The sequence below is a fragment of the Tachyglossus aculeatus genome (genome assembly GCF_015852505.1).
Source record: "Tachyglossus aculeatus isolate mTacAcu1 chromosome 12 unlocalized genomic scaffold, mTacAcu1.pri SUPER_6_unloc_2, whole genome shotgun sequence".
NCBI classification, from domain to species: domain Eukaryota; kingdom Metazoa; phylum Chordata; class Mammalia; order Monotremata; family Tachyglossidae; genus Tachyglossus; species Tachyglossus aculeatus.
The window spans coordinates 14,584,868-14,610,374 of NW_024044829.1; the positions used below are offsets into that span (position 1 = coordinate 14,584,868).

Here is a 25,507-nt window from a genome sequence, read left to right on the forward strand (position 1 = left end):
GGAGATTCTGCTGGGGGAAATGTGGCAGGAGAATGGGATGGAGAAGCCATCACATCCTGGTTCAGACTCTGTCTAGACTTTTGTAGTTCAATGTGTTATTGCCGCAGCAGGGCACGGTAAACAGTGGAGAAATCCCTGCTACTCGATTTCATAAATTTCCCCGCTTTATCGGAAATGTGGTTTGGAGGGCTGAGTTCAGGCTCGAGTATTTGTTCATCTGAGATTCTCCTGTTCACACTCTCCAGCCTTCCTGGGGTCCCGGGTCAACTATTTCCGGGCCTGGGTGTGTGTCAACACTAGGTGAAGCGGGTTCTATTTCTGCCCCATCGCCAGGCAAAGAATTGGGCTCTCAGTCCGGCTGTGCCTCATTCTCCATGGAACACCTCATCAGAGACTTGGAGCCCATCATCAGTGGCCCCTCAGGCTTCTCCTCACCTGAATGAACAATCCCAGTTTCTTCAGACACCCCATTCCCAGACATTTCTCCATCATCATCTCTCCCTCCGGAGCTTTCTCCATGGAATCTCATCCCACTTCTCAGGTCAAGCCTACTCAGTACTAAGGAGAAAAATTGTGCCTTGCTCATTTTGGTGCTAAAAGTATATTGCTCGGTCCTGTTGATGGACTTTACAGTGTTTGCAGTTGCCCTGCACCCTACCCTTAGCAAATGCCACCGAACTCCTTCCTTATGCCTTCTTAATAAGTTTATTTTTGCTTTCTTTTAAAGCCCAACATAATTGTTTCTGTCACGCTCAGTTCCAGCTCTTGCTCTCAGTCTTGTTTGTCTTCAGCATTTCTGGACTTCCCATAAGAATGAGGGTTCTGGCATCTGCAGGGGGTGGTCCAATGGCTAGAGTAGTCTCCTCAAAACCCACCCAACAATTTGAGGAGTGAAGCCAGATCTCTATCAAGAGTGGAGGGTTGGCCATCCATGCGGCCAGGGTCCCCAATAGAGGGAAGCTCCAGTCTGTGATGAGCCACTGGCTGGCCAGGTGAGTCTTCTTCTTCTCCCCCCACCGCCCAAGAATGAAAATAAAGCCCATACCACCTAGGAAACACTGGGAAGAACTGCAGGCATTTGTACTGTAGTCCTCTTGATTGGAGGGGAGAAAACCTGGATAATTCCCACCACCCCCAAGTGCTGTTTTAGTTATTTGTTAAATTTTGATAATTTGGGGACTTAAATAATCAAATGTCTCTTATTTTGGATAGTAATTTACTGTTGTTCTTTTTCTCCTGTGGGTCTCTCTTCCCTTACCTAGTGGGGTCATGGTCCAGAGAACTGGGACCGTGTCTGGTATTTTTCTTGAGGGCAGAGATTATGCCTACCTACCCTCTTCTGCTGTGCTTTCCCAGAGACTTAGTACAGCACTCTACACACAAGTGTTCAATAGATACCAGTGATTAAATACCAAGGGTTAGTATGAGGAAATGCTCAACAATAACACTAATATAATCCCGAAAATGGCTGTCATGGTGTGATTGCTGCTTTTAAATCCTCTAGAAACCCGTGATTATAGGTAAACATATCCCCCTCTTCTCCCTGCTCCAGGAGGAAAACCCACCTAATTAACTCCTCCAAGGTCCAGGCAGTAAACTCCCCCCCATCCCTGAATCCATTGTTAAGCCTAGGCATTTCCTGGGTTTAAATACTGCAGGTTGAAATCCGTGTCAGGGAGTATGAAGAAGTTCTAGTTGGCTCAGAGGGATTCTAGGTGATTGGAGCCATGAAACTCCGTTGGGAGGTTCTGGTCCAGCTTGGCTGATCCATGCTGATCATACCCCAAACCCAACGTTCTCCAGCCCCTCAGTCCTGAGGGCCAGCCCTTCTTCTGGAGCAATCCTAGTATCCAGCAGTCTTCACCTGTGATGGCCAGTTGACCAGTTAGGTCTTTGAAGCCATCCTGTCACTTCAAACCTGTCCCACCCCACTTCCCCTCCAAATCCTCACCTTGCTTTGCCCCTGACTCTTTTTTAAAAAATGGTATTTTCTTACTATTTTCCAGGCGCTGTACTGAGCCCTGGGGTAGATGCATGGCAATCACGTTGACACTTTCCATGTCCCACGTGGGGCTCATAGTCATAGTTCACATTTCACAGATGAGGTAAATGAGGCACGGAGAAGTTCAATGACTTGCCCAATGTCACAGGGAAGAGCAGTGGCAGAGCTGGGTCTAGAACCCAGGTCCTATTTACTCCCAGGCATGAGTTCTCTCCACTGGGCCAAGCTGCTTCTCGAGATAAAAATTTGTCATCCATGATCTCATCTGGGACACCAGCCATCTACTTCACTCAACCCAGGTGGATGGACCGTTTTTATGACTTTCTTTAAGCATTTAATATGTGCCAAACGCACTGTACTAAGCAGCGTGGCTCCATGGAAAGAGCACGGGCTTGGTTGTCAGAGGTCATGGGTTCTAATCACGGCTCTGCCAGTTGCCAGCTGTGTGACTTTGGGAAAGTTCCATAACTTTTCCGTGCCTCAGTTCCCTCATCTGTGAAGTGGAGACTAAGACTGTGAGCTCCACGTGGTACAACCTCATTACCTTGTATCCCCCAGCGCTTAGAACAATGCTTAGCACATAGTAAGCGCTTAACAAATACCATCATCATTATCGTCCCTGCAATAGATCCAAGTTATTCAGGTTGGACGCAGTCCATGTCCCACATGGCACTGTCAGTCAATCCCCATTTTACAGGGAAGGCACAGTGAAGTGAAGTGACTTGGCCAATGTCACACAGCAGACAAGTGGCAGGAGCTGGGAACAGAACCCAGTCCTTCTGACTCCCAGGTCCATGCTCTAACCAGTAGACCACACTGCTTCTCAAGATCTCACCCAGGAATGGTCGGTCTTAAATTCTTGTCTTACTGGATGACCTAGAGGGAAAATTAGGGATATTAGATGAGGTATCCCTAACCATTTATGTAATATTAAGGAGAGTAACTGTTACCAGTTGGCCAGTGGTCCATTGGGTATAGGGCCCACGAGCTGCAGGATAAGTGATACCAGCAAGATAGTGTATACAGCCTGCATCGGATGGTCTTGGACAGACTGCTTGGTCATCTCGGGAACTAATTGTTCATTCTTGGAAGAGTTCTCCAGCGACCCACTCTTTGCATCACCCAAAGGAGGAACTTCCCTCTGAAGCTTCCCTCAGACTATCAGCAAGGCTAACTAAGGATCTCTCAAAAATGGTTCAAACCTATGACATTCAAAAGAAGGAGGACCTAGGACTGGAGGCATCACCAGAAAATAGAAATTTCCTCTCCAGGATTCATTAAAAGAAGGGAGGGACTTCCTCTGTGTTCAGGGCAGCAAGTGGGAAGACTTTTATTGGGGGTGTTTTAGAATATAAAGGCACAGCCAGTTGCTGCAAAACTATGTATTTATCTGTTTGTACTGGGATGGTGCACCTTGTTACGTGGGATCCAGTGGGATGTTTTAATAAAGAGGACCTGTTATTCACTGAGATCTTGGGGTATAGTTTCTTCAGTAATGGCTATGGAATGAGAAAGACAGTTTCCTGTTCCCTGAAAGGGTCAGTGAAAATAGTAATGATTCATTCATTCAATCAGATTTATTGAGTGCTTACTGTATGAAGAGCACTGTACTAAGCATTTGGAAAGTAAATTCGGCAATAGATAGAATACCTGCCCAACAACGGGCTCACAGCCTGAAAGCAGGAGACAGACAACAAAACAAAAAAAGTAGATAGGCATCAATGCCATCAATATAGATAAATAGAACTATAGATAATATTTAGTATTATTATTAACAAAATAAATTAAGTAATAGTTATGTACAAATATAAACAAGTCCTGTGGGGAGGGGAAGGGGGTAGAGCAGAGGGATGGAGTAGGGGCAGTGGGGAGGGGAGGAAGAGCAGAGGAAAAGGGGGGCTCAGTCTGGGAAGGCATCCTGGAGGAGGCGAGCTCACAGTAGGGCTTTGAAGAGGGGAAGAGTGCTAGTTTGATTAATTAATTAATTAATACTTAATAATGGCATTGGTTAAGCGTTTACTATTTGCGAAGCACTGTTCTAAGTGCTGAGCACTGTTCTAAGTGCTGTTGCATGTTTGATGCGAGTAGGGAGGTCATATCTCACTTTCAGAATGCCCCGATATTGTGGCTTTTAGACTTCTGTGCACCCCCTGGGGAACGGGGCTGGGCTGTGCTTGTAGCCCCAATATTGGATCAGAGTGAAGGCTAAAGTTCTCCCATCGTGACTGGGAAGAGGCATGGGTGCTCCTGTGTGCTGGGACGGAGGGGTCGTTCCCTACCTGTGCAGGTCGGGTTGGGGTCAGTCGGGCAATGAAGGCTGTCTGCACCGTCCGCCTCCTTTGTCCCTTCGGATGATGGGCCTTGTGGTCGGGAACTCGTCCTGGAACAATCAGTGTAGCAGAGAGGGAAGAGGGACGGGGGGCTGTGGAGCTCCAAGCAAAAACGCTGCGTTCTCAACCACAGGCGCAGTGGTGGTGTGAGTGGGGCTTACGGCAGGACTATTTGCAGGAGTCTCTGGTCCCTCAGGCCCCACAGTTTATGGCTCCCCCAGCTCCGTGTGAGAGAGATACAAACTCTCAGTGCCTGGTCTCCCTGCTGGGCTATGCTTAGGGAGATGTCCCAGGAGATTTTCTGTTTTATGTGGTATTTAAGTGCTTACCATTCGCCAGGCACTGTACTGTGGGGTAGATACAAGATAATCGGGATGGACACAATCCCCGTCTCAAAAGGGACTCACAATCCTAATCTCCATTTCATAGATGAGGTAAATGAGGCCCAGAAAAGTGAATTGACTTGCCCATGGCTACACAGTAGAGAAGTGGCAGAAGCAGGATTAGAACCCTGGTCTTCCAACTCCCAGGCCCATACTAGGTCCACCAGGCCATGCTGCTTCCCTATTAATAATGGCATAGGTTATGTGCCAAGCATTGTACTAGGGGCTGGGGCAGATATAAGATGATTAAGTCTCACGTAGGACTCACAGCCTCAGTAGGAGGGGGAATAGGTACTCAATCCCCATTTTACAGTTTAGGACCTGAAGCACAGAAAAGTTAAGTGACTTGTCCAAAGTCACACAGCACACAAGTGGTGAGCTGGGATAAGAGCTCAGTTTCTCTGACTCCCATGTCCCTGATCTTTCCACTAGGCCACACTGCTTCTCTGGTCAACAGAATATTGGTGACCATAAAGGAGGATGGTAAACTCTCACTAGGAATGTGAGAGTTTGACCCTCTCCTACAACAAACAAACCAAATTGTACATGACAAAAAGTATGCGAGGTTCGAGAGCTGGCTTAACTTTCTCAGAAAAATAAGCTTCAGGTGAATCAGCATGTCAGAGTCCTCGAGAGAAGACACTTTTCCTATTGAATGCGTTGCTCAGGGCCATTTTCATGTTCTTGTTCCTCAGGCTGTAGATGAAGGGATTCACTGTGGGGATGACCACTGTGTACACTATCGAGCCCTTACTGAATGTTTGGGTAGATGTTGGACAAAAGTAGGTCCCAAGAGAGGTGCTGTAGTATAAGGAGACCATGGACAGGTGAGAACCACAAGTGCTGAAGGCTTTCCACCTACCCCCTGCAGATGGGATTCTCAATATGGTGGAGATGATGCGAACGTAAGAGAACAGGAGGCCGGTGATTGGACCTACCCCAATCACTACTACAGAGGCAAACACGATTACTTCATTGATGCAAATGCCAGAACAGGAAAGCTTTAGGATCTGGTAAAGTTCACAGAAGAAGTGAAGAATTTTCCAATTGGTACAGAAGGATAAGCGAACCACCAATAGGGTGTGTGTCAGGGCATGGAGGGAACTGAAGATCCAGGATCCAGCAAACCACCAGGGTACAGAGCTGTGGGCTCATGATGGTGGTGTAGTGGAGGGGGTAACATATGGCCTCGTAACGGTCATATGCCATTCCAGTGAGGAGAAAATGGTCCAGACTTGCAAACAGAATGAAGAAGTACATTTGTGCCAGGCAGCCAGCGTAGGATATGGATTTGTCGTGGGTCTGAATGTTGACCAGCATCTTGGGGACCGTGGTGGACAGGAAGCAGATGTCGGCCAGGGAGAGGTTTGTGAGGAAGAAGTACATTGGGGTATGCAGGTGTGGGTCAGAGCTGATGGCCAGGACGAAGAGCAGGCTCCCCAGAACCCTAAACAGGTACAACCAGATTAACAGCACGAAGAGGAGCTGCCGCTGCTCTGCCAGCTTGGACAGTCCCAGGCGGAGGAATTCGGAGACGCCAGTTTGGTTTCCCCTCTCCATGGGGCTGGAGGATCTGCTGGGGGAGATGCGACAGGAAAATGGGATGGTGGAGCAATCACATCCTGGTTCAGACTAGGTTTTATGCAGTTTAATGTGTGTGTTCCGGGGCGGGGCAGGGTAAACATTGGAGAGACCCCTGCTGCTCGATTTCAGACATCTCCCCAGCTTTATTGGGAATGTGGTTGGGAGGGCTGGGGTCTGGCTGGAGTATTTGTTCATCTGAGATTCTTCTGCTCACACTCTCCAGCCTTCCTGAGATCCTGGGTCCACCCTTCCCAGGCCCGTGTGTGTCGGCGCAAGGTGCAGCGGGTTCTATTTCTGCCCCACCCCCATGCACAGTATTGGGCTCTCCTGGTCCGGCTATTCCTCATTCTCAGAAACTCGGAGCCCATCATCAGTGGCCCTTCAGGCTTCTCCTCACCGGAATGAACAATCCCAGTTTCTTCAGACACCCCCTTTCCCTGACATTTCTCCATCATCACTACTCTCTCCTGAGCTTTCTCCATGGAATCTCATCCCAATTCTCAGGCCAAGCCTATTCATTACTAAGGAGAAAAATTGTGCCTTGCTCATTTTGGTGCCAAAAGAATATTTCTGGGTCCTGGTGATGGACTTTACGTTGCTGGCAGCTGTTCGGCACCGTACCCTTAGCAAATGCCCCCCCAACTCCTTCCTTATGCCTTCTTATAAGTTTATTTTTGCTTGCTTTTTAAGCCCATCACAGTAGTTTTTGCAAGGCTCATCCTACTCCTCACTCCCAGTCTTGTTTGTCTTCCTCATGTCTGTAGTTCCCATAAGAATGATGGTTGTGGTTTCTGCAGGGGGTGGTCGAATGGGTAGAGTAGTATTCCCTCCACCCACCAACAATTACAGGAGTGAAGTCAGATCTCTTTCATGATTGGAGGGTGTGTCATCCACGCGGCCGGGGTCTTCATAAGAGGGAAGCTCCGGTCTGTGATGTGCCAGTGGCTGGTCAGGGCAGTCTTCTTCCTCTCCCCCCACAGTTTGAAAGTACAGCCCATAACCACCTAGGAAACACTGGGAAAGACTGCAGGCTTTTGTACCCTAGTACTCCTGATTGGAGAGGAGAGAATCTTGATAATTATCCCCTCCAAGTGCTGTTTCAGCTATTCGTTTTAATGTTAATAATTTGGGCAATTAAATCTTCAAATGGCTCTTATTTTGGATTGTAATTTACTGTTGTTGTTTTTCTTCTATTGGTCTCTCTTCCCTTACTTAGTGGGGTCAGGTTCCAGAGAATTGAGACCGTGTCTTGTATTTTTCTTGAGGGCAGAGATTATGCCTGCCTACCCTCTTCTGCTGAGCTTTCCAAGGAGCTTAGTACAGTACAGGAGCTTAGTATAGGAGCTTAGTACAGTGTTCTACACACAGGTGTTCAATAAATACCAGGGATTAAATACCAGGGCTTGGTATGAGGTAGGTACTCAACAATAGCACAGGGGAAGCAGCGTGGCTCAGTGGAAAGAACCCGGGCTTTGGAGTCAGAGGTCATCGGTTCAAATCACGGCCCCGCCACTTGTCAGCTGTGTGACTTTGGGCAAGTCACTTCACTAATCTGGGCCTCAGTTCGCTCATCTGTAAAATGGGGATTAAGACTGTGAGCCCCCCGTGGGACAGCCTGATCACTTTGTAAACTCCCCAGCGTTTGGAACAGTGCTTTGCACATAGTAAGTGCTTAATAAATGCCATTGTTATTAATAACACTAATACAATGATGAAATGGCTGTTATGATGTGATTGCTGCTTTTAAATCCTCTAGAAACCCTTGATGACAGGTAAACATCCCCCCTCTTCTCCCTGCTCTAGGAGGAAACCGGACCTAATTAACCCCTTCAAGGTCCAGGCAGTAAACTCTTCCCCATTCCTGAATCCACTGTTAAGCCTAGGCATTTCCCAGGTTTAAACACTGCAGGTTGAAATCTGTGTCCGTTGATATGAAGGAGTTCTCGTTGGTTGGAAGGGATTCTAGGAGATTGGAGCCATGGACTCTGTTGGGAGGTTCTGGTCAACCTTGGCTGATCCATGCTGATCATACCCCGAGCTCAACTTTCTCCAACCCCGCAGTCGTGAAGGCCAGCCCTTCTTCTGGAGCAATTCTAATATCCAGGAGTCTTCACCTGTGATGGCCCTTGACCAGTTAGGACTTCAAAGACATCTGATCACTCCCAAGACCTGTCCTATCACATTTCCCCTGCAAATCCTCACCTTCCTTTGCCCCTGACTCTTTTTTTTATTGTATTTTTTAAGTTCTTACTATTTGCCAGGCACTGTACTGAGCCCTGGGGTAGATGCATGGCAATCAGGTTGACACTTTCCATGTCCCACGTGGGGCTCACAGTCATAATTCCCATTTTACAGATGAGGTAAGCGAGGCATGGAGAAGTTCAATTACTTGCCCAAGGTCACAGGGCAGACGAGTGGCAGAGCTGGGACTAGAACTCAGGTCCTACTGTCTCCCAGGCCCGTACTCTATCCACTAGGCCAAGCTGCTTCTCAAGATAAAAATCTTTCATCCATGATCTCATCTGGGACACCAGCCATCTACTTCACTCAACTCAGGTGAATGGACTATTTTTTTAATGGTATCTGTTACACACTTAATATGTGCCAGGGGCACTGTACTAAGCAGCATGGCTAAACGGAAAGAGCATAGGCTTGGGAGTCAGAGTTCATGGGTTCTAATCAAGGCTCCACAACTTGTCAGCTTTGTAACTTTAGGCAAGTCAGTTAACTTCTCAGTGCCTCAGTTCCCTCATCTTTAAAATGGAGATTAAGACTGTGAGCCCCACATGGCACACCCTGATGACCTTGTCTCCCCCATAGCGCTTAGAGCAGTTCTTGGCACACAGTAAGTGCTGAACAAATACCATTATTATTATTATTATTATTATTATTAACAAATACCATCATCATCCTTACTGCAATAGATTCAAGTTAATTTTGTTGGACGCGGTCCATGTCCCACATGGCACCCTCAGTCAATCCCCATTTTACAGGGAAGGCACAGGGAAGTGAAGTGACTTGCCCACTGTCACACAGCAGACGGGTAGTGGAGCTGGGATTAAAACCCAGCCCCTTCTGACTCCCAAGTCCATGCTCTAGCCACTAGGCAGCACTGCTTCTCAAGATCTCACCCAGAGGTGGTCGGTCTTAGATTCTTGTCTTACTAGATGACTTAGAGGGAAAATTAGGGATGTTAGATGGTACATCCCTAACCGTTAAGATGATGTTAAGGAGAGTAACTTTTACTAGTCGGCCAGTGGTCCACTGTGTACATGGCCCACGAGCTACAGGATAGGTGATACCAGCAAGATAGTACATACAGCTTGCATCCAATGGTCTAGGAGAGACTGCTTGGTCAACTCAGGAACTAATTGTTCATTCTTGGAAGAGTCCTCCAGAGACCTACTCTTTTCATCACCCAAAGGAGTATCTTCCCCTTGAGGATTCCCACATACCATCATCAGGGGTCACTAAGGATCTTTCAAATATGGTTCACACCTATGATCATTAAAAAAGGAGGAACTAGGACTGTATGCATCATTGGTCATTGGGGACGTTTGATAGGGCAGTTCGGTAGAATGGAGGGGACTGAAGCTAGACTCGAGGGGATCCAGAAGAGAATTGGAGTTGAGCAATTCGAGGCATCGAGTATAGACGACTCGCTCTAGGAGTTTGGAAAGGAAGGGTAGGAGGGGGATAGGGCAATAACTGGAAGGAGCGTTGGGGTCAAGAGAGGGGGTTTTTTAGGATAGGGGAGAATTGGGCATGTTTGAAGGCAGATGGGAGGAAGCCGTTGGAGAGTGAGTGGTTGAGGATGGAAGTTGAGGGGAGGAAGGAAGGGGTGAGAGTTTTTATAAGATGAGAGGGAATGGGGTCAGAAGCACAGGTGGCAGGGGTGGCACTTGAGAGGAAGAAGGAGATCTCCTCTGAAAATACTGTCAGAAAGTATGGGAAGGTAGAGAAGAAGGTTGAGAGTGGGGGGATGGAGAAGGGGGAGCGGTAACTTTGGGGAGCTCAGACCTGATGGTGTTAATTTTCCTAATGAAGTAGGTGGCCAGATCATTGGGGGTGAGGGATGGAGGACGGGGAGGAACAGGGGGCCTGAAGAGGGAGGTAAATGCCCGGAACAGCTGACGTGGGCGATGGGCATGGGTGTCAATAAGGGAAGAAAAATTGTTTTGCCTGGCAGAGGAGAGGTGAGGTTTAGGGCAGGAAATGTTAAATTTAAAGTGAACAAGGTTGGCTTGGTGACCATAACCAATTCTGGTGGTGAAACATCCTTGTTTGGGCAGGTTATTATACGGCCTGGTAGGGACCAGGGGAGACCTGTTGGATTTTAGCCAAGAAACTCCCAGGGCAATACCCGAAACTCAGAGAAGTCAACACCAGCATTACCCCCTTCAGATGGCATCCAAGATGATAGACAAAAACACTATGGAAACCCAGCCCAGGCATTATTTGTCACACTGTGGCCAGCAGAGTTAGCTAGAACAGAGCTCCCCTGGGTACCCAGTCTCTGACACACTGGTCCCTGATTCCTGCTGCATGGCTCAAGCTGCTGACCTCTAACGACCTCTGGCCCTCCCTGTCTTTTCTCCATCCCTTGCAGAAGAAGAAGCACTGCACACTATTGGTTTGTTTTGCTCACTCCGTTGTATTGTATTCTCACAAGGGTTCAGTACAGTATTTGCATATACTAAACACTCAATAAATACCATTGATGATGATAATGATAATGTGGACACAATATCAGGTGAGCCAGGTGGCTTTTGTAGAAAAAAGGTCATTGTTACTGGAACCATCCCACACTTGGAAGCCTTCCCCTTCTCTGTCAGTGATCTGAAAGCAAGGGTGGCCAGAATGTGTATCTTAGAACAGTGCTTTGCACATAGTAAGCGCTGAACAAATACCATCATCATCATCATCATCATCATCATCATCATTATTATCTATTTATATTATTGTCTGTCTCCCCAACTAGATAGTAAGGTCATTGTGGACAAGGAGTATTTCTGTCATATTGCTGGGCTTTACTCTCCCAAGTGCTTAGTACAGTGCTCGTCACACAGTAAGCGGTCAATAAATATGATTGGTTGATAGATTGGTGTAGGGGTGAAGTTTCCTGCATATAGGACCCAAGACTACCTGTCCCCGCATGTTCTGTGACTTCAACTGAGCCTGCTTAGAGTGTGTTCCAACCTGAACATGGAAGGCTAGGCATTTCAAGTGAAGAAGAGCAGCTGCTCACACCCAGACTAGAGCACCCAGCACATGCATGTGGCTGTTGGTTTCTCTCCTAAATATGGTCAGTAACATATAACAGAGAAGAAGAGCCTTTGGAGGATCGGGATGAGGACCCACACTCCAGTGGAAAGTTAATGGGGGTCTGCAGCTCCCCCAGAGACATGCCCTTCTCCCAGCTCCCTCCCCAGCCCCTGGCCATCAGGGACGGGGTTCACGGCTCCACTTCCCACCCGGCAGACCTGGTCACTGTTGCCATCACCGGGATGATGTGGCCACTGACCCCACTCTCAGGAAGCCCCAATCCTGTGGCTTACCATCGGGTGGGTGGGTTGAGACATGCTTTAGTCCCAGTATCAGAGTAGCATGAAGGCTGAAGTTCTCCTGTCAGGGGTGGGTAACAGGTGTGGGTGTTCCCATGGGCTGGCTCGGGGGGAACGTACCTCACCTGTGCAGGTTGTCTTGAGGTCGGTCGAGCAATGTCCTTTTCATACGCCGTCTAACTCCTCTGTACCTCGGGGGATGAGCCTTGTGGTGGGGAATTCCTCCTAGAACAATTGATGTGGCTGTGTGGGAAGAGGAATGCAAGAAATTCAGGGTCCCAGGCAGGAACGCCGCATCCTCACTCATAGTGGCAGTGCGGATGGGAAAGGGGCTCATGGCAGGACTATTTACAAGAGCCTCTGGGCCCTTGGGACTCACACTCCATGGCTCCCTGAGCTCCTTGTTAGATGTGAATGAACACTCAGCTTCTGGTTTCTGCCCCGGCACCTCCAGGTTCTGCTGAGGGAGATATCTGGAGATGATAATGTAATCTTACTGGGGACAGTTTACATTGGTTTAGTGGAAAGAGCACGGACTTAGTGGAAAGAGGTCTTGGATTCTATTCCTGCCTCTGCCGCTTATCAGCTGTGCGACTTTGGGCAAGTTACTTAACATCTGTTGTGCCTCAGTTGCCTCATCTGTAAAATGGAGATTAAAACTGTGAGCCCCAAGTGGGACTTCCTGATTACCTTGTATCTCCCCTAGTGTTTAGAACAGTGCTTGGCACATAGTAAGCACTTAAATATCATTATTCCTTCTTGACTCTAAATCTGCTGTGGTTGGGGATTTTTCTTTTATGGTATTTGTAAAGCACTTACTATATGCGAAGCACTGTTTTAAGCGCTGGGGCTACAAGGTGATGAGGTTGTCCCACGTGGGGTTTGCAGTCTTAATCCCCATTTTACAGATGAGGTAACTGAGGCACAGAGAAGTTAAGTAGCTTGTCCAAGGTCACACAGCTAAGTGGTGGAACCCAGATTTATTGCGGAATTGTTCTCTCCAAGCGCTTAGTTCAGTGCTCTGCATACAGTAAGTGCTCAATAAATAAGATTGAATGAATGAATGAATGAATGAATGAATGAACCTTCTGGGCTCCCCTGGACAGCCGTTCCTGAAGCTCAGGCTTCTCCTTCCCAATTCCTATTATGGTTAATTCTTATTATAACTTACTGCAGCAAATATTTTCAGATCATGACTCTAATGTTTAGTTGTTACGGATAAAAATACACCATGGCATCATTTTTAAAAAACATTTCTACCCTTTTCCATTTCTTTCACAGTTTAGATCAATAGTAGGGATTTGTTTTAGAAATATCCCATTTGTTATTTGTCCAGAAACATTTGCAGAAAGGGAGCTGAGTTCCTTTTTTCCAATAAAAGTGAAAATTCCACCTCTTAAGACAACCAATCAACAAGTATTGTGGTGTTTATTAAATTTTTATTATGTTCTAAACCCTAGGGTAGCTGCAAGGTTACCCACACACCTTCAGTTATAAACTCCTAATCCACGTTTTTTCAGTAGACAATTGAATCCCAACTGATTCCAGTGCTGGACTGGGGATTCTGACCATGCCAGAGCCCACTGCACCTGCAGACTTGCTACTGGGGAAGAGCAGAGAAAGCCATCACAAGATAGCTCTTTTTTGCCATTGTATTTGACTAGACCCTTGCACCCTGGATAGAGAATTCTTTTTTTAGGAGATTGTATGGTGGCAGAGGTTACCGAGAAGGCTTGGGGGTGCTGGGGAATAGCCGGTGAAGAGAGATGACATGTAAGATGGAGGGAGATGGTGCAGAGCTTTGAAGATAATGGCAGGGGGTTTCCATTTATTGCAGAAGGAGAAGGATAACCACTGGATATTTTTGAGGTGTGAGGAGATGTGTGCTGAGTGGTACTGAAAAAGGATGATCCATGTAGCAGTGTAGAGAATGGGCTGGAGAGGTGGAGAGCTAGAGGCAGGGAGAGCAGTGATGAGGGTGATACCTGATGTAGTCTTGCTGGGCTAGGATTGCAGGCTTGGACGAGCGTGGATGGAGAGGAAAGGGTGGATTCTGGAAATGTGGAAGAAGACCTGACAGGATTTAGAAAGACAATGATGTGAGAATTGAAAGAGAATGAGGAATTCAAGGATCATGCCAAAGAAGCCAGCTTCTGAGAACAGGGACTAGGCATGGAATTGGTAGCAGAGAGAGGAACGTTTGGAGGAGAACATTTAGGAGGAGATGGAGAAGGAGGGGCTTGACAAATGAAGGTGAGGATCTCAGTTTTGAACACGTTGAATGTGCACGTTGAATGAGCCCACTCTTGGGTAGGGACTGTCTCTATATGTCCCCAACTTGTACTTCCCAAGCGCTTAGTACAGTGCTCTGCACACGGTAAGTGCTCAATAAATACGATTGATGATGATGATGATGCAGGTAGGACAGTCAAGTGGAGCTGTCGTAGGGCCAAGAGGAAATGTGGGACTGGAACCCAAGAATAGAACCAAGATTAGAATGCTGCTTGGAGGAGACAGCATGAGTTCGGGGAAAAACCATGGGCCTGTAAGTCAGAGGTGGGAGATCAGGGTTAGAGAGGGAGAACTGGGAGTCATCCTCATAGGAGCCTTCCCTGATTAAGCCTTCTTTCCTTTGACTCCCTCTCTCTTCTGCATCATCTGTGCACTTGGCTTTGTTACCTTTGGGAGCATGATATTGACCTCACCCTCAACCCTGCAGCACATACATACAGATCCATAATTGTTTTATGTATGTGAAGATCTATCTTCCCCTCTCGACTGCAAACTTGTTGTGGGCAGAGAATGTGTCCACGAACTCTGTGGTATTGTACTCTACCCAGCGTACACGTCCCTGCACAGAGTATGTGCTCAATAAATACCGATGATGGATTTATTCATTGATCAAGGTGGTAAATAAAGCCACATGAATACATAGATGCCTCTAACGAGTTAAGTGCAGAATGTGCTAAGTAGGCACCCAGAACAGAACCTGTGGAACACTGACAACCAGCAGATGAGAGGGGAAAGAGTTGCCAAAAAACAAAACGAAGGGATTACAATCTCTGGAAGAAGTCATATTTCCTACTGATGAATTTTCTCAGGGCCCCTTTCATGTCCTTGTTCCTCAGGCTGTAGATGAAAGGGTTCAGCATGGGGGTCACCACTGAATACATCACGGATGCTACAGAGTCTTTCCTGACCTTGTGGGTGGACTGGGGGCTGATGTAGACCCAAAGGGAAGTGCCATAGAACAAGGAGACCACAGACAGATGAGAGCCACAGGTGGAGAAGGCTTTAAACCTTCCCCCGGCAGATGGGATTCTTAAAATAGTGGAGAAAATCTTATTGTAAGAGAACAGAAGTCCTGTGAGGGGACCTAGCCCTAACAGAGCAGCAAGAACTAAGAGCAATATTTCATTGATGAGTGGATCGGTGCAGGAAAGTTTTATGATCTAGATAGGTTCACAGAAGAAGTGATGGATTTTATTGTCTGCACAGAAGGATATTCGAAGCACCATTAAAGTATGTGTCAGAACATGCAGACTGCTGATAATCCAGGACCCAGCTACCATCAGGGCACAGAGCCGTGGGCCCATGAAGGTGGTGTAGTGGAGTGGGTGGCATATAGCCACATGGCTGTCATAAGCCATTCCAGTGAGGAGAAAGTGGTCCAGAGTTCCGAACAGAATGAAGAAATACATTTGCGCCAGGCACCCAGCATAGGATATGGATTTATTGTGGGTCTGAATGTTGACCAGCATCTTGGGGACTGTGGTGGACAGGAAACAGATGTCGGCCAGGGAGAGGTTGGTGAGGAAGAAGTACATGGGCTTGTGCAGGTGCGGGTCAGATTTGATAGCCAGGATGTTGAGCAGGCTCCCCAGGACCCCGAGCAGGTACATCCAGAGGAACAGCATGAAGAGGAGCTGCTGCTGCTCCGCCCGGTCAGACAGTCCCAGGAGGAGGAATTCTGAGATGCCGGTTTGGTTTTCCCTGTCCATGCGGCTGGAGGATCTGCTGGGGGAGATGTGGCAGGAGAATTGGATGGAGGATCAGTCACATCCTGGTTCAGACTCAGTCTGGACTTTATGCAGTTTAATGTGTTTTTGCCAGGGCAGGGCAGGTTAAACAGTGGAGAGATCCCTGCTACTCGATTTCATACATTTCCTCACTTTATTGGAAATGTGGTTGGGAGGGATGGGCTCTGGCCGGAATATTTGTTCATCTTTGATTGTCCTGCTCAGACTCCCCAGCCTTCCTGGAGTCCTGTGTCAACCATTCCCGGGCCTCGGTGTGTGTCAACACTAGGTGAGGCGGGTTCTATTTCTGCCTCATCCCCAGGCAGAGAATTGGGCTCTCAGTCCAGCTACTCCTCATTTTCCATGGAATACCCAATCAGACACTCGGAGCCCATCATCAGTGGCCCCTCAGGCTTCTCCTCACCCGATTCAATAATCCCAGTTTCTTCAGACACCCCATTACCAAACATTTCTCCATCATCACTGCTCCCTCTGAAGCCTTCTCCATGGAATCTCATCCCACTTCTCAGGTCAAGCCTACTCAGTACTAAGGAGAAAAATTGTGCCTTGCTCATTTTGGTGCTAAAAGTATATTGCTCGGTCCTGTTGATGGACTTTACAGTGTTTGCAGTTGCCCTGCACCCTACCCTTAGCAAATGCCACCGAACTCTTTCCTTATGCCTTCCTAATAAGTTTATTTTTGCTTTCTTTTAAAGCCCAACATAATTGTTTCTGTCACGCTCAGTTCCAGCTCTTGCTCTCAGTCTTGTTTGTCTTCAGCATTTCTGGACTTCCCATAAGAATGAGGGTTCTGGCATCTGCAGGGGGTGGTCCAATGGCTAGAGTAGTCTCCTCAAAACCCACCCAACAATTTGAGGAGTGAAGCCAGATCTCTATCAAGAGTGGAGGGTTGGCCATCCATGCGGCCAGGGTCCCCAATAGAGGGAAGCTCCAGTCTGTGATGAGCTGCTTGCTGACCAGGTGAGTCTTCTTCCTCTCCGCCGCAAGATGAAAATAAAGCCCATACCACCTAGGAAACCCTGGAAAAAACTGCAGGCATTTGTACTGTAGTACTCTTGATTGGAGAGGAGAGAATCTTGGTAATTCCCCTGCCCCCAAGTGCTGCTTTAGCTATTTATTAAATTTTGATAATTTGGGTAATTAAATCATGAAATGGCTCTTATTTTGGATTGTAATTTACCGTTGTTCTTTTTCTCCTGTGGGTCTCTCTTCCCTTACCTAGTGGGGTCAGGGTCCAGAGAACTGGGACCGTGTCTTGTATTTTTCTTGAGGGCAGAGATTATGCCTGCCTACCCTCTTCTGCTGTGCTTTCCCAGAGTCTTAGTACAGTGGTCTACACACAAGTGTTCAATAAATACCAGTGATTAAATACCAGGGCTTAGTATGAGGTAAGTGCTCAAGAATAACACTAATAGAATCCTGAAAATGGCTGTTACGATGTGATTACTGCTTTTAAAACCTCTAGAAACCCTTGATGACAGGTAAACATATCCCCCTCTTCTCCCTGTTCTAGCAGGACAACCCACCTAATTAACCCCTCCAAGGTCCAGGCAGTAAACTCTCCCCCATCCCTGAATCCATTGTTAAGCCTAGGCATTTCCCAGGTTTAAACACTGCAGGTTGAAATCCGTGTCAGCGAGTATGAAGTAGTTATAGTTGGCTCAGTGGGATTCTAGGTGATTGGAGCCATGAAACTCTGTTACGTGGTTCTGGTCCAGCTTGGCTGATCCATGCTGATCATACCCCCAGCCCACCTTTCTCCAGCCCCGCAGTCCTGAGAGCCAGCCCTTCTTCTGGAGCAATCTTAGTATCCAGCAGTCTTCACCTGTGATGGCCCTTGACCAGTTAGGTCTTCCAAGCCATCCTGTCACTTCAAACCTGTCCCACCCCACTTCTCCTGCAAATCCTCACCTTGCTTTGCCCCTGACTCTTTTTTTAAAAGTGATATTTAAGGTCTTACTATTTTCCTGGCACCGTACTGAGCCCTGGGGTAGATGCATGGCAATCAGGTTGACACTTTCCATATCCCACATGGGGCTCACAGTCTTAGTTCACATTTTACAGATGAGGTAAGTGAGGCACAGAGAAGTTCTATGACTTGCCCAAGGTCACAGGGCAGACAAGTGGCAGAGCTGGGACTAGAACCCAGGTCCTGTTTACTTCCAGGCTTGCCTTCTCTCCACTGGGCCAAGCTGCTTCTCTAGGTAAAAATTTGTCATCCATGATCTCATCTGGGACACCAGCCATCTAATTCCCTCAACCCAGGTGGATGGGCCATTTTTATGGTATCTGTTATACACTTAATATGTGCCAGACGCACTGTAGTATGTAGCGTGGCTCAATGGAAAGAGCACGGGCTTGGCTGTCAGAGGTCATGGGTTCTAATCACGGCTCTGCCACTTGCCAGCTGTGTGACTTTGGGCAAGTTCCTTAACTTCTCCGTGCCTCAGTTCCCTCATCTGTAAAATGGGCATTAAGACTGCGAGCTCCATGTGGTACAGCCTCATTACCTTGTATCCCCCCAGCGCTTAGAACAGTGCTTAGCATGTAGTAAGTGCTTAACAAATACCATCATCATCATCGTCACTGAAATAGATCCAAATTAATCAGGTTCGACGTAGTCGATATCTCGCATGGCACTCTCAGTCCATCCCCATTTTACAGGGAAGGCACAGGGAAGTGAAGTGACTTGGCCAATGTCACACAGCAGACAAGTGGCAGGAGCTGGGAACAGAACCCAGTCCTTCTGACTCCCAGGTCCATGCTCTATCCACTAGGGCACACTGCTTCTCAAGATCTCGCCCAGGAATGGTCGGTCTTAGATTCTTGTCTCATTGGATGACTTTTAGGGTAAATTAGGGATATTAGATGAGTTATCCCTAACCATTTACATGATATTAAGGAGAGTAACTGTTACCAGTTGGCCACTGGTCCACTGGGTATAGGGTCCACAAGCTGCAGGATAAGTGATACCAGCAAGATAGTGTATACAGCCTGCATCGGATGGCCTTGGACAGACTGCTTGGTCATCTCGGGAACTAATTGTTCATTCTTGGAAGAGTCCTCCAGCGACCCACTCTTTGCATCACCCAAAGGAGGAACTTCCCTCTGAAGCTTCCCTCAGACTATCAGCAAGGCTAACTAAGGATCTCTCAAAAATGGTTCAAACCTATGACATTCAAAAGAAGGAGGACCTAGGACTGGAGGCATCAGCAGAAAATAGAAATTTCCTCTCCAGGATTCATTAAAAGGAGGGAGGGACTTCCTCTGTGTGCAGAGCAGCAACTGGGAGGACTTTTAGTGGGGGTGCATTAGAATATAAAGGCACAGCTAGTTGCTGCAAAACTATGTATTTATCTGTTTGTACAGGGATGGTGCACCTTGTTACGTGGGATCCAGTGGGATGTTTTAATAAAGAGGACCTGTTATTCACTGAGATCTTGGGGTATAATTTCTTCAGTAATGGCTATGGAATGAGAAAGACAGTTTCCTGTTCCCTGAAAGGGTCAGTGAAAATAGTAATGATTCATTCATTCAATCAGATTTATTGAGCGCTTTCTGTTGTGCAGAGCACTGTACTAAGCATTTGGAAAGTAAATTCGGCAATAGATATAGAGAATCCCTGCCCAACAACAGGCTCACAGCCTGAAAGCAGGAGACAGACAACAAAACAAACTAAGTAGACAGATATCGATACCATCAATATAGATAAATAGAGCTATATATAATATTTAATATTATTATTGTTAATAAAATAAAGTAATAATTTTGTACAAATATGAACAAGTGCCGTGGGGAGGGGAAGGGGGTAGAGCAGAGGGATGGAGTTGAGGCGGTGGGGAGGGGAGGAGGAGCAGAGGAAAAGGGGTCTCAGTCTGGGAAGGCATCCTGGAGGAGGTGAGCTCACCATAGGTCCTTGAAGAGGGGAAGAGTTCTAGTTTGATTAATGAATTATTAACAATTAATAATGGCATTTGTTAAGTGCTATGTGCAAAGCAATGTTCTAAGTGCTGACCACTGTTCTAAGTGCTGTTGTAAGTTTGATGTTAGTAGGGAGGTCATATCTCACTTTCAGAATGCCCCGATATTGTGGCTTTTAGACTCCTGCGGACCCCCTGGGGCAGCTGGCTGGGATGTACTTGTAGCCTCAATATTGGATCAGAGTGAAGGCTAAAGTTCTCCCATCGTGACTTGGGAATAGGCATGGGTGCTCCTGTGTGCTGGGACCGGGGGTCGTTCCCTACCTGTGCAGGTCGTCTTGGGGTCAGTCGGGCAATGAAGGCTGTCTGCACCATCCGCCTTCTTTGTCCCTTCGGTTGAAGGACCTTGAGGTGGGGAAATCGTCCTGGAACAATCAGTGTAGCTGAGGGGGAAGAGGGACGGGGAGATGTGGAGCTCCAAGCCGAAGCGCTGCATCCCCAACCACAGGCACAGTGGTGGTGTGACTGGGGCTTACGGCAGGACTATTTGCAGGAGTCTCTGGTCCCTCAGGCCCCCCAGTTTATGGCTCCCCCAGCTCCGTGTGAGAGACACACAAACTCTCAGTGCCTGGTCTCCCTGCTGGGCTTTGCTTAGGGAAATTTCCCAGGAGATTTTCTGTTTTAAGTGGTATTTAAGTGCTTACCATGTGCCAGGTTTTGTACTAAGTGTGGGGTAGATACAAGATAATCGGGATCAATCAATCAATCAATCAATCAATCAATCGCATTTATTGAGCGCTTACTGTGTGCAGAGCACTGTACTAAGCGCTTGGGAAGTACAAGTTGGCAACATATAGAGACAGTCCCTACCCAACAGTGGGCTCACAGTGTAAAAGGGACAGACAGAGAACAAAACCAAACATACTAACAAAATAAAATGAATTAAATAGAATAGATATGTACAGGTAAAATAAATAAATAAATAAATAGAGTAATAAATATCTACAAACATATATACATATATACAGGTGCTGTGGGGAAGGGAAGGAGGTAAGATGGGGGGACGGAGAGGGTGACGAGGGGGAGAGGAAGGAAGGGGCTCAGTCTGGGAAGGCCTCCTGGATGGACACAATCTCTGTCTCACAAGGGACTCACAATCCTAATCTCCATTTCATAGATGAGGTAAATGAGGCTCAGAAAAGTGAAGTGACTTGTGACTTGTCCATGGTCACACAGCAGAGAAGTGTCAGAAGCAGGATTAGAACCCTGGTCTTCCAACTCCCAATCCCACACTCGGTCCACCAGGCCATGCTGCTTCCCTAATAATAATGGCATAGGTTATGTGCCAAGCATTGTACTAAGGGCTGGGGCAGATATAAGATGATTAGGTCTCACAGTCTCAGTAGCAGGGGGAACAGGTACTGAATCCCCATTTTACAGATAAGGACCTGAAGCACAGAAAAGTTAAGTGACATGTCCAAAGTCACACAGCAGACAAGTGGTGAGCTGGGATAAGAGCCCAGTTTCTCTGACTCCCATGTCCCTGATCTTTCCACTAGGCCACACTGCTTCTCTGGTCAACAGAATATTGTTGACCATAAAGGAGATTGGTAAACTCTCACTAGGAATGTAGTCTGTTCCTCTCCTACGAAAAACAAACAAAACCAAATTGTACATGACAAAAAGTCTGTGATATTTGAGAGCTGGCTAAACTTTCTGAGAAAAATAAGCCTCAGGTGAATCAGCATGTCAGAGTCCTCGAGAGAAGACACTTTTCCTGTTGAATGCGTTTCTCAGGGTCATTTTCATATTCTTGTTCCTCAGACTGTAGATGAAGGGATTCATTGTGGGGATGACCACTGTGTACAGCACAGATGCTATCGAGCCCTTACTGAATGTTTGGGTAGATGTTGTACAAAGGTAGGTCCCAAGGGTGGTGCTATAGAATAAAGAGACCACGGACAGGTGAGAAGCACAAGTGCTGAAAGCTTTCCACCTACCCCCTGCAGATGGGATTCTCAATATGGTCAAGATGATGCGAACGTAAGAGAACAGAAGGCCGGTGATTGGACCTACCCCAACTCCTACTGCAGAGACAAACATGATTACTTCATTGATGAAAATGCTAGAACAGGAAAGCTTTAGGATCTGGTAAAGTTCACAGAAGAAGTGAAGAATTTCCCGATTGGTACAGAAGGATAAGCGAACCACCAATAGGGTGTGTGTCAGGGCATGGAGGGAACTGAAGATCCAGGATCCAGCAACCACCAGGGTACAGAGCCGTGGGCTCATGATGGTGGTGTAGTGGAGGGGGTGACATATGGCCTCGTAACGGTCATATGCCATCCCGGTGAGGAGAAAGTGGTCCAGAGTTCCAAACAGAAGGAAGAAGTACATTTGTGCCAGGCAGCCAGCGTAGGATATGGATTTGTCGTGGTTCTGAATGTTGACCAGCATGTTGGGGACCGTGGTGGGCAGGAAGCAGATGTCAGCCAGGGAGAGGTTTGTGAGGAAGAAGTACATGGGGGTGTGCAGGTGTGGGTCAAAGCTGACGGCCAGGATGATGAGTAGGCTCCCCAGAACTCCAAGCAGGTACAACCAGAGGAACAGCATGAAGAGGAGCTGCCGCTGCTCTGCCAAGTTGGACAGTCCTAGGAGGAGGAATTCTGAGATGCCCGTTTGGTTTCCCCTCTCCATGGGGCTGGAGGATCTGCTGGGGGAGATGTGGCCGGAGAATGGGATGGTGGAGCAATCACATCCTGGTTCAGACTCAGACTAGGTTTTATGCAGTTTAATGTGTGTGTTCTTGTGCAGGGCATGGTAAATAGTGGAGAGACTCCTGCTGCTCCATTTCAGACATCTCCCCAGCTTTATAGGAAATGTGGTTGGGAGGGCTGGGTTCTGGCTGGAGTATTTGTTCATCTGAGATTCTCCTGCTCACACTCACCAGCCTTCCTGGGGTCCTGGGTTCATCCTTCCCGGGCCCGTGTGTGTGTCGGCACAAGGTGCAGTGGGTTCTATTTTGCCCCACCCCCAGGCACAGCATTGGGCTCTCCCGGTCCGGCTACTCCTCATTCTCAACCAATTGTCAGCTGTGTGACTTTGGGCAAGTCACTTAACTTCTCTGTGCCTCAGTTACCTCATCTGTAAAATGGGGATTAAGATTGTGAGCCCCAAGTGGGACACCTGATCACCTTGTAACCTCCCCAGCGCTTAGAACAGTGCTTTACACATAGTAAGCGCTTAATAAATGCCATTATTATTATTAGTAGTAGTATTATCATTATTATTATTCTCCATGGAACACCCCATCAGAGACTCGGAGCCCATCATCAGTGGCCCTTCAGGCTTCTCCTCACCGGATTGAACAATCCCAGTTTATTCAGACACCCCCATTCCCTGACATTTCTCCATCATCACTACTCTCTCCTGAGCTTTCTCCATGGAATCTCATCCCAATTCTCAGGCCAAGCATATTCATGACTAAGGTGAAAAATTGTGCCTTGCTCATTTTGGTGCTAAAAGAATATTTCTGGGTCCTGTTGATTGATTATTTGGTGCTTGCAGCTCTTCTGCACCCTACCCTTAGCAAATGCTCCCCAACTCCTTTCTTATGCCTTCTTATAAATTTATTTTTGCTTGCTTTTTAAGCCCATCACACCAGTTTTTGCAAGGCTCAGCCCACTCCTCACTCCCAGTCTTTTTTGTCTTCCTCGTGTCTGGAGTTCCCATAAGAATGAGGGCTGTGGCGTCTGCATGGGGTGGTCCAATGGGTAGAGTAGTCTTCCCTCCACCCACCAACAATTACAGGAGTGAAGTTAGATCTCTTTCATGAGTGGAGGGTGGGTCATCCGTGCGGCCGGGGTCTCCATAAGAGGGAAACTCCGGTCTGTGATGTGCCGCTGGCTGGTCAGGGCAGTCTTCTTCCTCTCCCCCCACAGTATGAAAGTAAAGCCCATAACCACCTAGGAAACACTGGGAAAGACTGCAGGCATTTGTACTCTAGTACTCTTGATTGGAGAGGAGAGAATCTTGATAATTACCCCCTCCAAGTGCTGTTTTAGCTATTCATTTTAATGTTAATAATTTGGGCACTTAAATTTTCTAATGGCTCTTATTTTGAATTATAATTTCGTGTTTTTCTTTTTCTTCTATGTGTCTTTCTTCCCTTACTTAGTGGGGTCAGGGTCTAGAGAATTGAGTCCGTGTCTTGTATTTTTATTGAGGGCAGAGATTATGCCTGCCTACGCTCTGCTGCTGTGCTTTCCCAGGAGCTTAGTACAGTGTTCTACACACAAGTGTTCAATAAATACCAGTGAGTAAATACCAGGGCTTAGTATGAGGTAGGTACTCAACAATAACACTAATACAATAGTGAAAATGGCTGTTATGATGTGATTTCTCCTTTTAAATCCTCTAGAAACCCATGATGACAGGTAAACATCCCCACACTTCTCCCTGTTCTGGCAGGAAACCCCACCTAATTAACCCCTTCAAGGTCCAGGCAGTAAGCTCTTCCCCATTCCTGAATCCACTGTTAATCCTAGGCATTTCCCAGATTTAAACACTGCAGGCTGAAATCCGTGTCAGGGGATATGAAGGAGCTCTAGTTGGTTGGGAGAGATTCTAGGTGATTGGAGCCATGGAACTCCGTTGGGAGGTTCTGGTCCACCTTGGCTGATCCATGCTGATCATACCCCAACTTTCTCCAGCCCCGCAGTCCTGAGGGCCAGCCCTTCTTCTGGAGCAACCCTAATATCCAGAAGTCTTAAATTTGCAGTCTTCACCTGTGAAGGCCCTTGCTTATCTAAGTCTTCAAAGACATCCAGCACTCCCAAGACCTGTCCTATCCCACTTCCCCTGCAAATCCTCACCTTGCTTTGCCCCTGACACTTTTTTTGAAATGGTATTTGTTAAGTTCTTACTATTTGCCAAGCACTGTACTAAGCCCAGGGGTAGATGCAAGGCAATCGGGTTGACACAGTCCATGTCCCACATGGGGCTCAGAATCATAATTCCCATTTTAGAGATGAGGTAAGTGAGGAATGGAGAAGTTCAATTACTTGCCCAAGGTCACAGGGCAGACAGGTGGCAGAGCTGGGACTAGAACTCAGGTCCTACTGACTCCCAGGCCTGTTCTCTACCCACTAGGCCAAGCTGCTTCTCAAGATGAAAATTTGGCATCCATTATCTCATATGGGACACCAGCCACCTACTTCACTCAACTCAGGTGAATGGACCATTTTTTTATGGTATCTGTTATGCACTTAATATGTGCCAGGGGCACTGTACTAAGCAGCATGGCTAAATGGAAAGAGCATAGGCTTGAGAGTCAGAGTTCATGGGTTCTAATCAGGCCTCCACAACTTGTCAGCTATGTGACTTTAGGCAAGTCACTTAACTTCTCAGTGCCTCAGTTCCCTCATCTTTAAAATAGGGATTAAGACTGTGAGCCCCACGTGGCACACCCTGATGACCTTGTCTCCCCCACAGCACTTAAAATAGTTCTTGGCACATAAGTGCTTAACAAATACCATTGTTATTATTATTATCATTATAACAATAATAATAATCATTATTATTATTATTATTAACAAATACCGTCATCATCATTACTGCAATAGATCTAAGTTAATTTGGTTGGACACAGTCCATGTCCCACATGGCACCCTCAGTCAATCCCC

The 25,507-nt window shown here is 47.2% G+C and overlaps 1 protein-coding gene and 2 pseudogenes across 1 annotated transcript; all 3 read right to left on the minus strand.

The window, feature by feature from the left end:
• Positions 1-5,335: 5,335 nt before the first annotated feature.
• LOC119921402 lies at positions 5,336-6,275 on the minus strand (annotated as a pseudogene).
• Positions 6,276-14,916: 8,641 nt separating this feature from the next.
• LOC119921404 lies at positions 14,917-15,864 on the minus strand (annotated as a pseudogene).
• Positions 15,865-21,572: 5,708 nt separating this feature from the next.
• Positions 21,573-22,520, minus strand: LOC119921405 (olfactory receptor 7A10-like). Its single transcript, XM_038741646.1, has one exon. It carries the CDS (start codon positions 22,518-22,520, stop codon positions 21,573-21,575), a length of 948 nt encoding a protein of 315 aa, XP_038597574.1.
• Between the last annotated feature and the right edge of the window lie 2,987 nt (positions 22,521-25,507).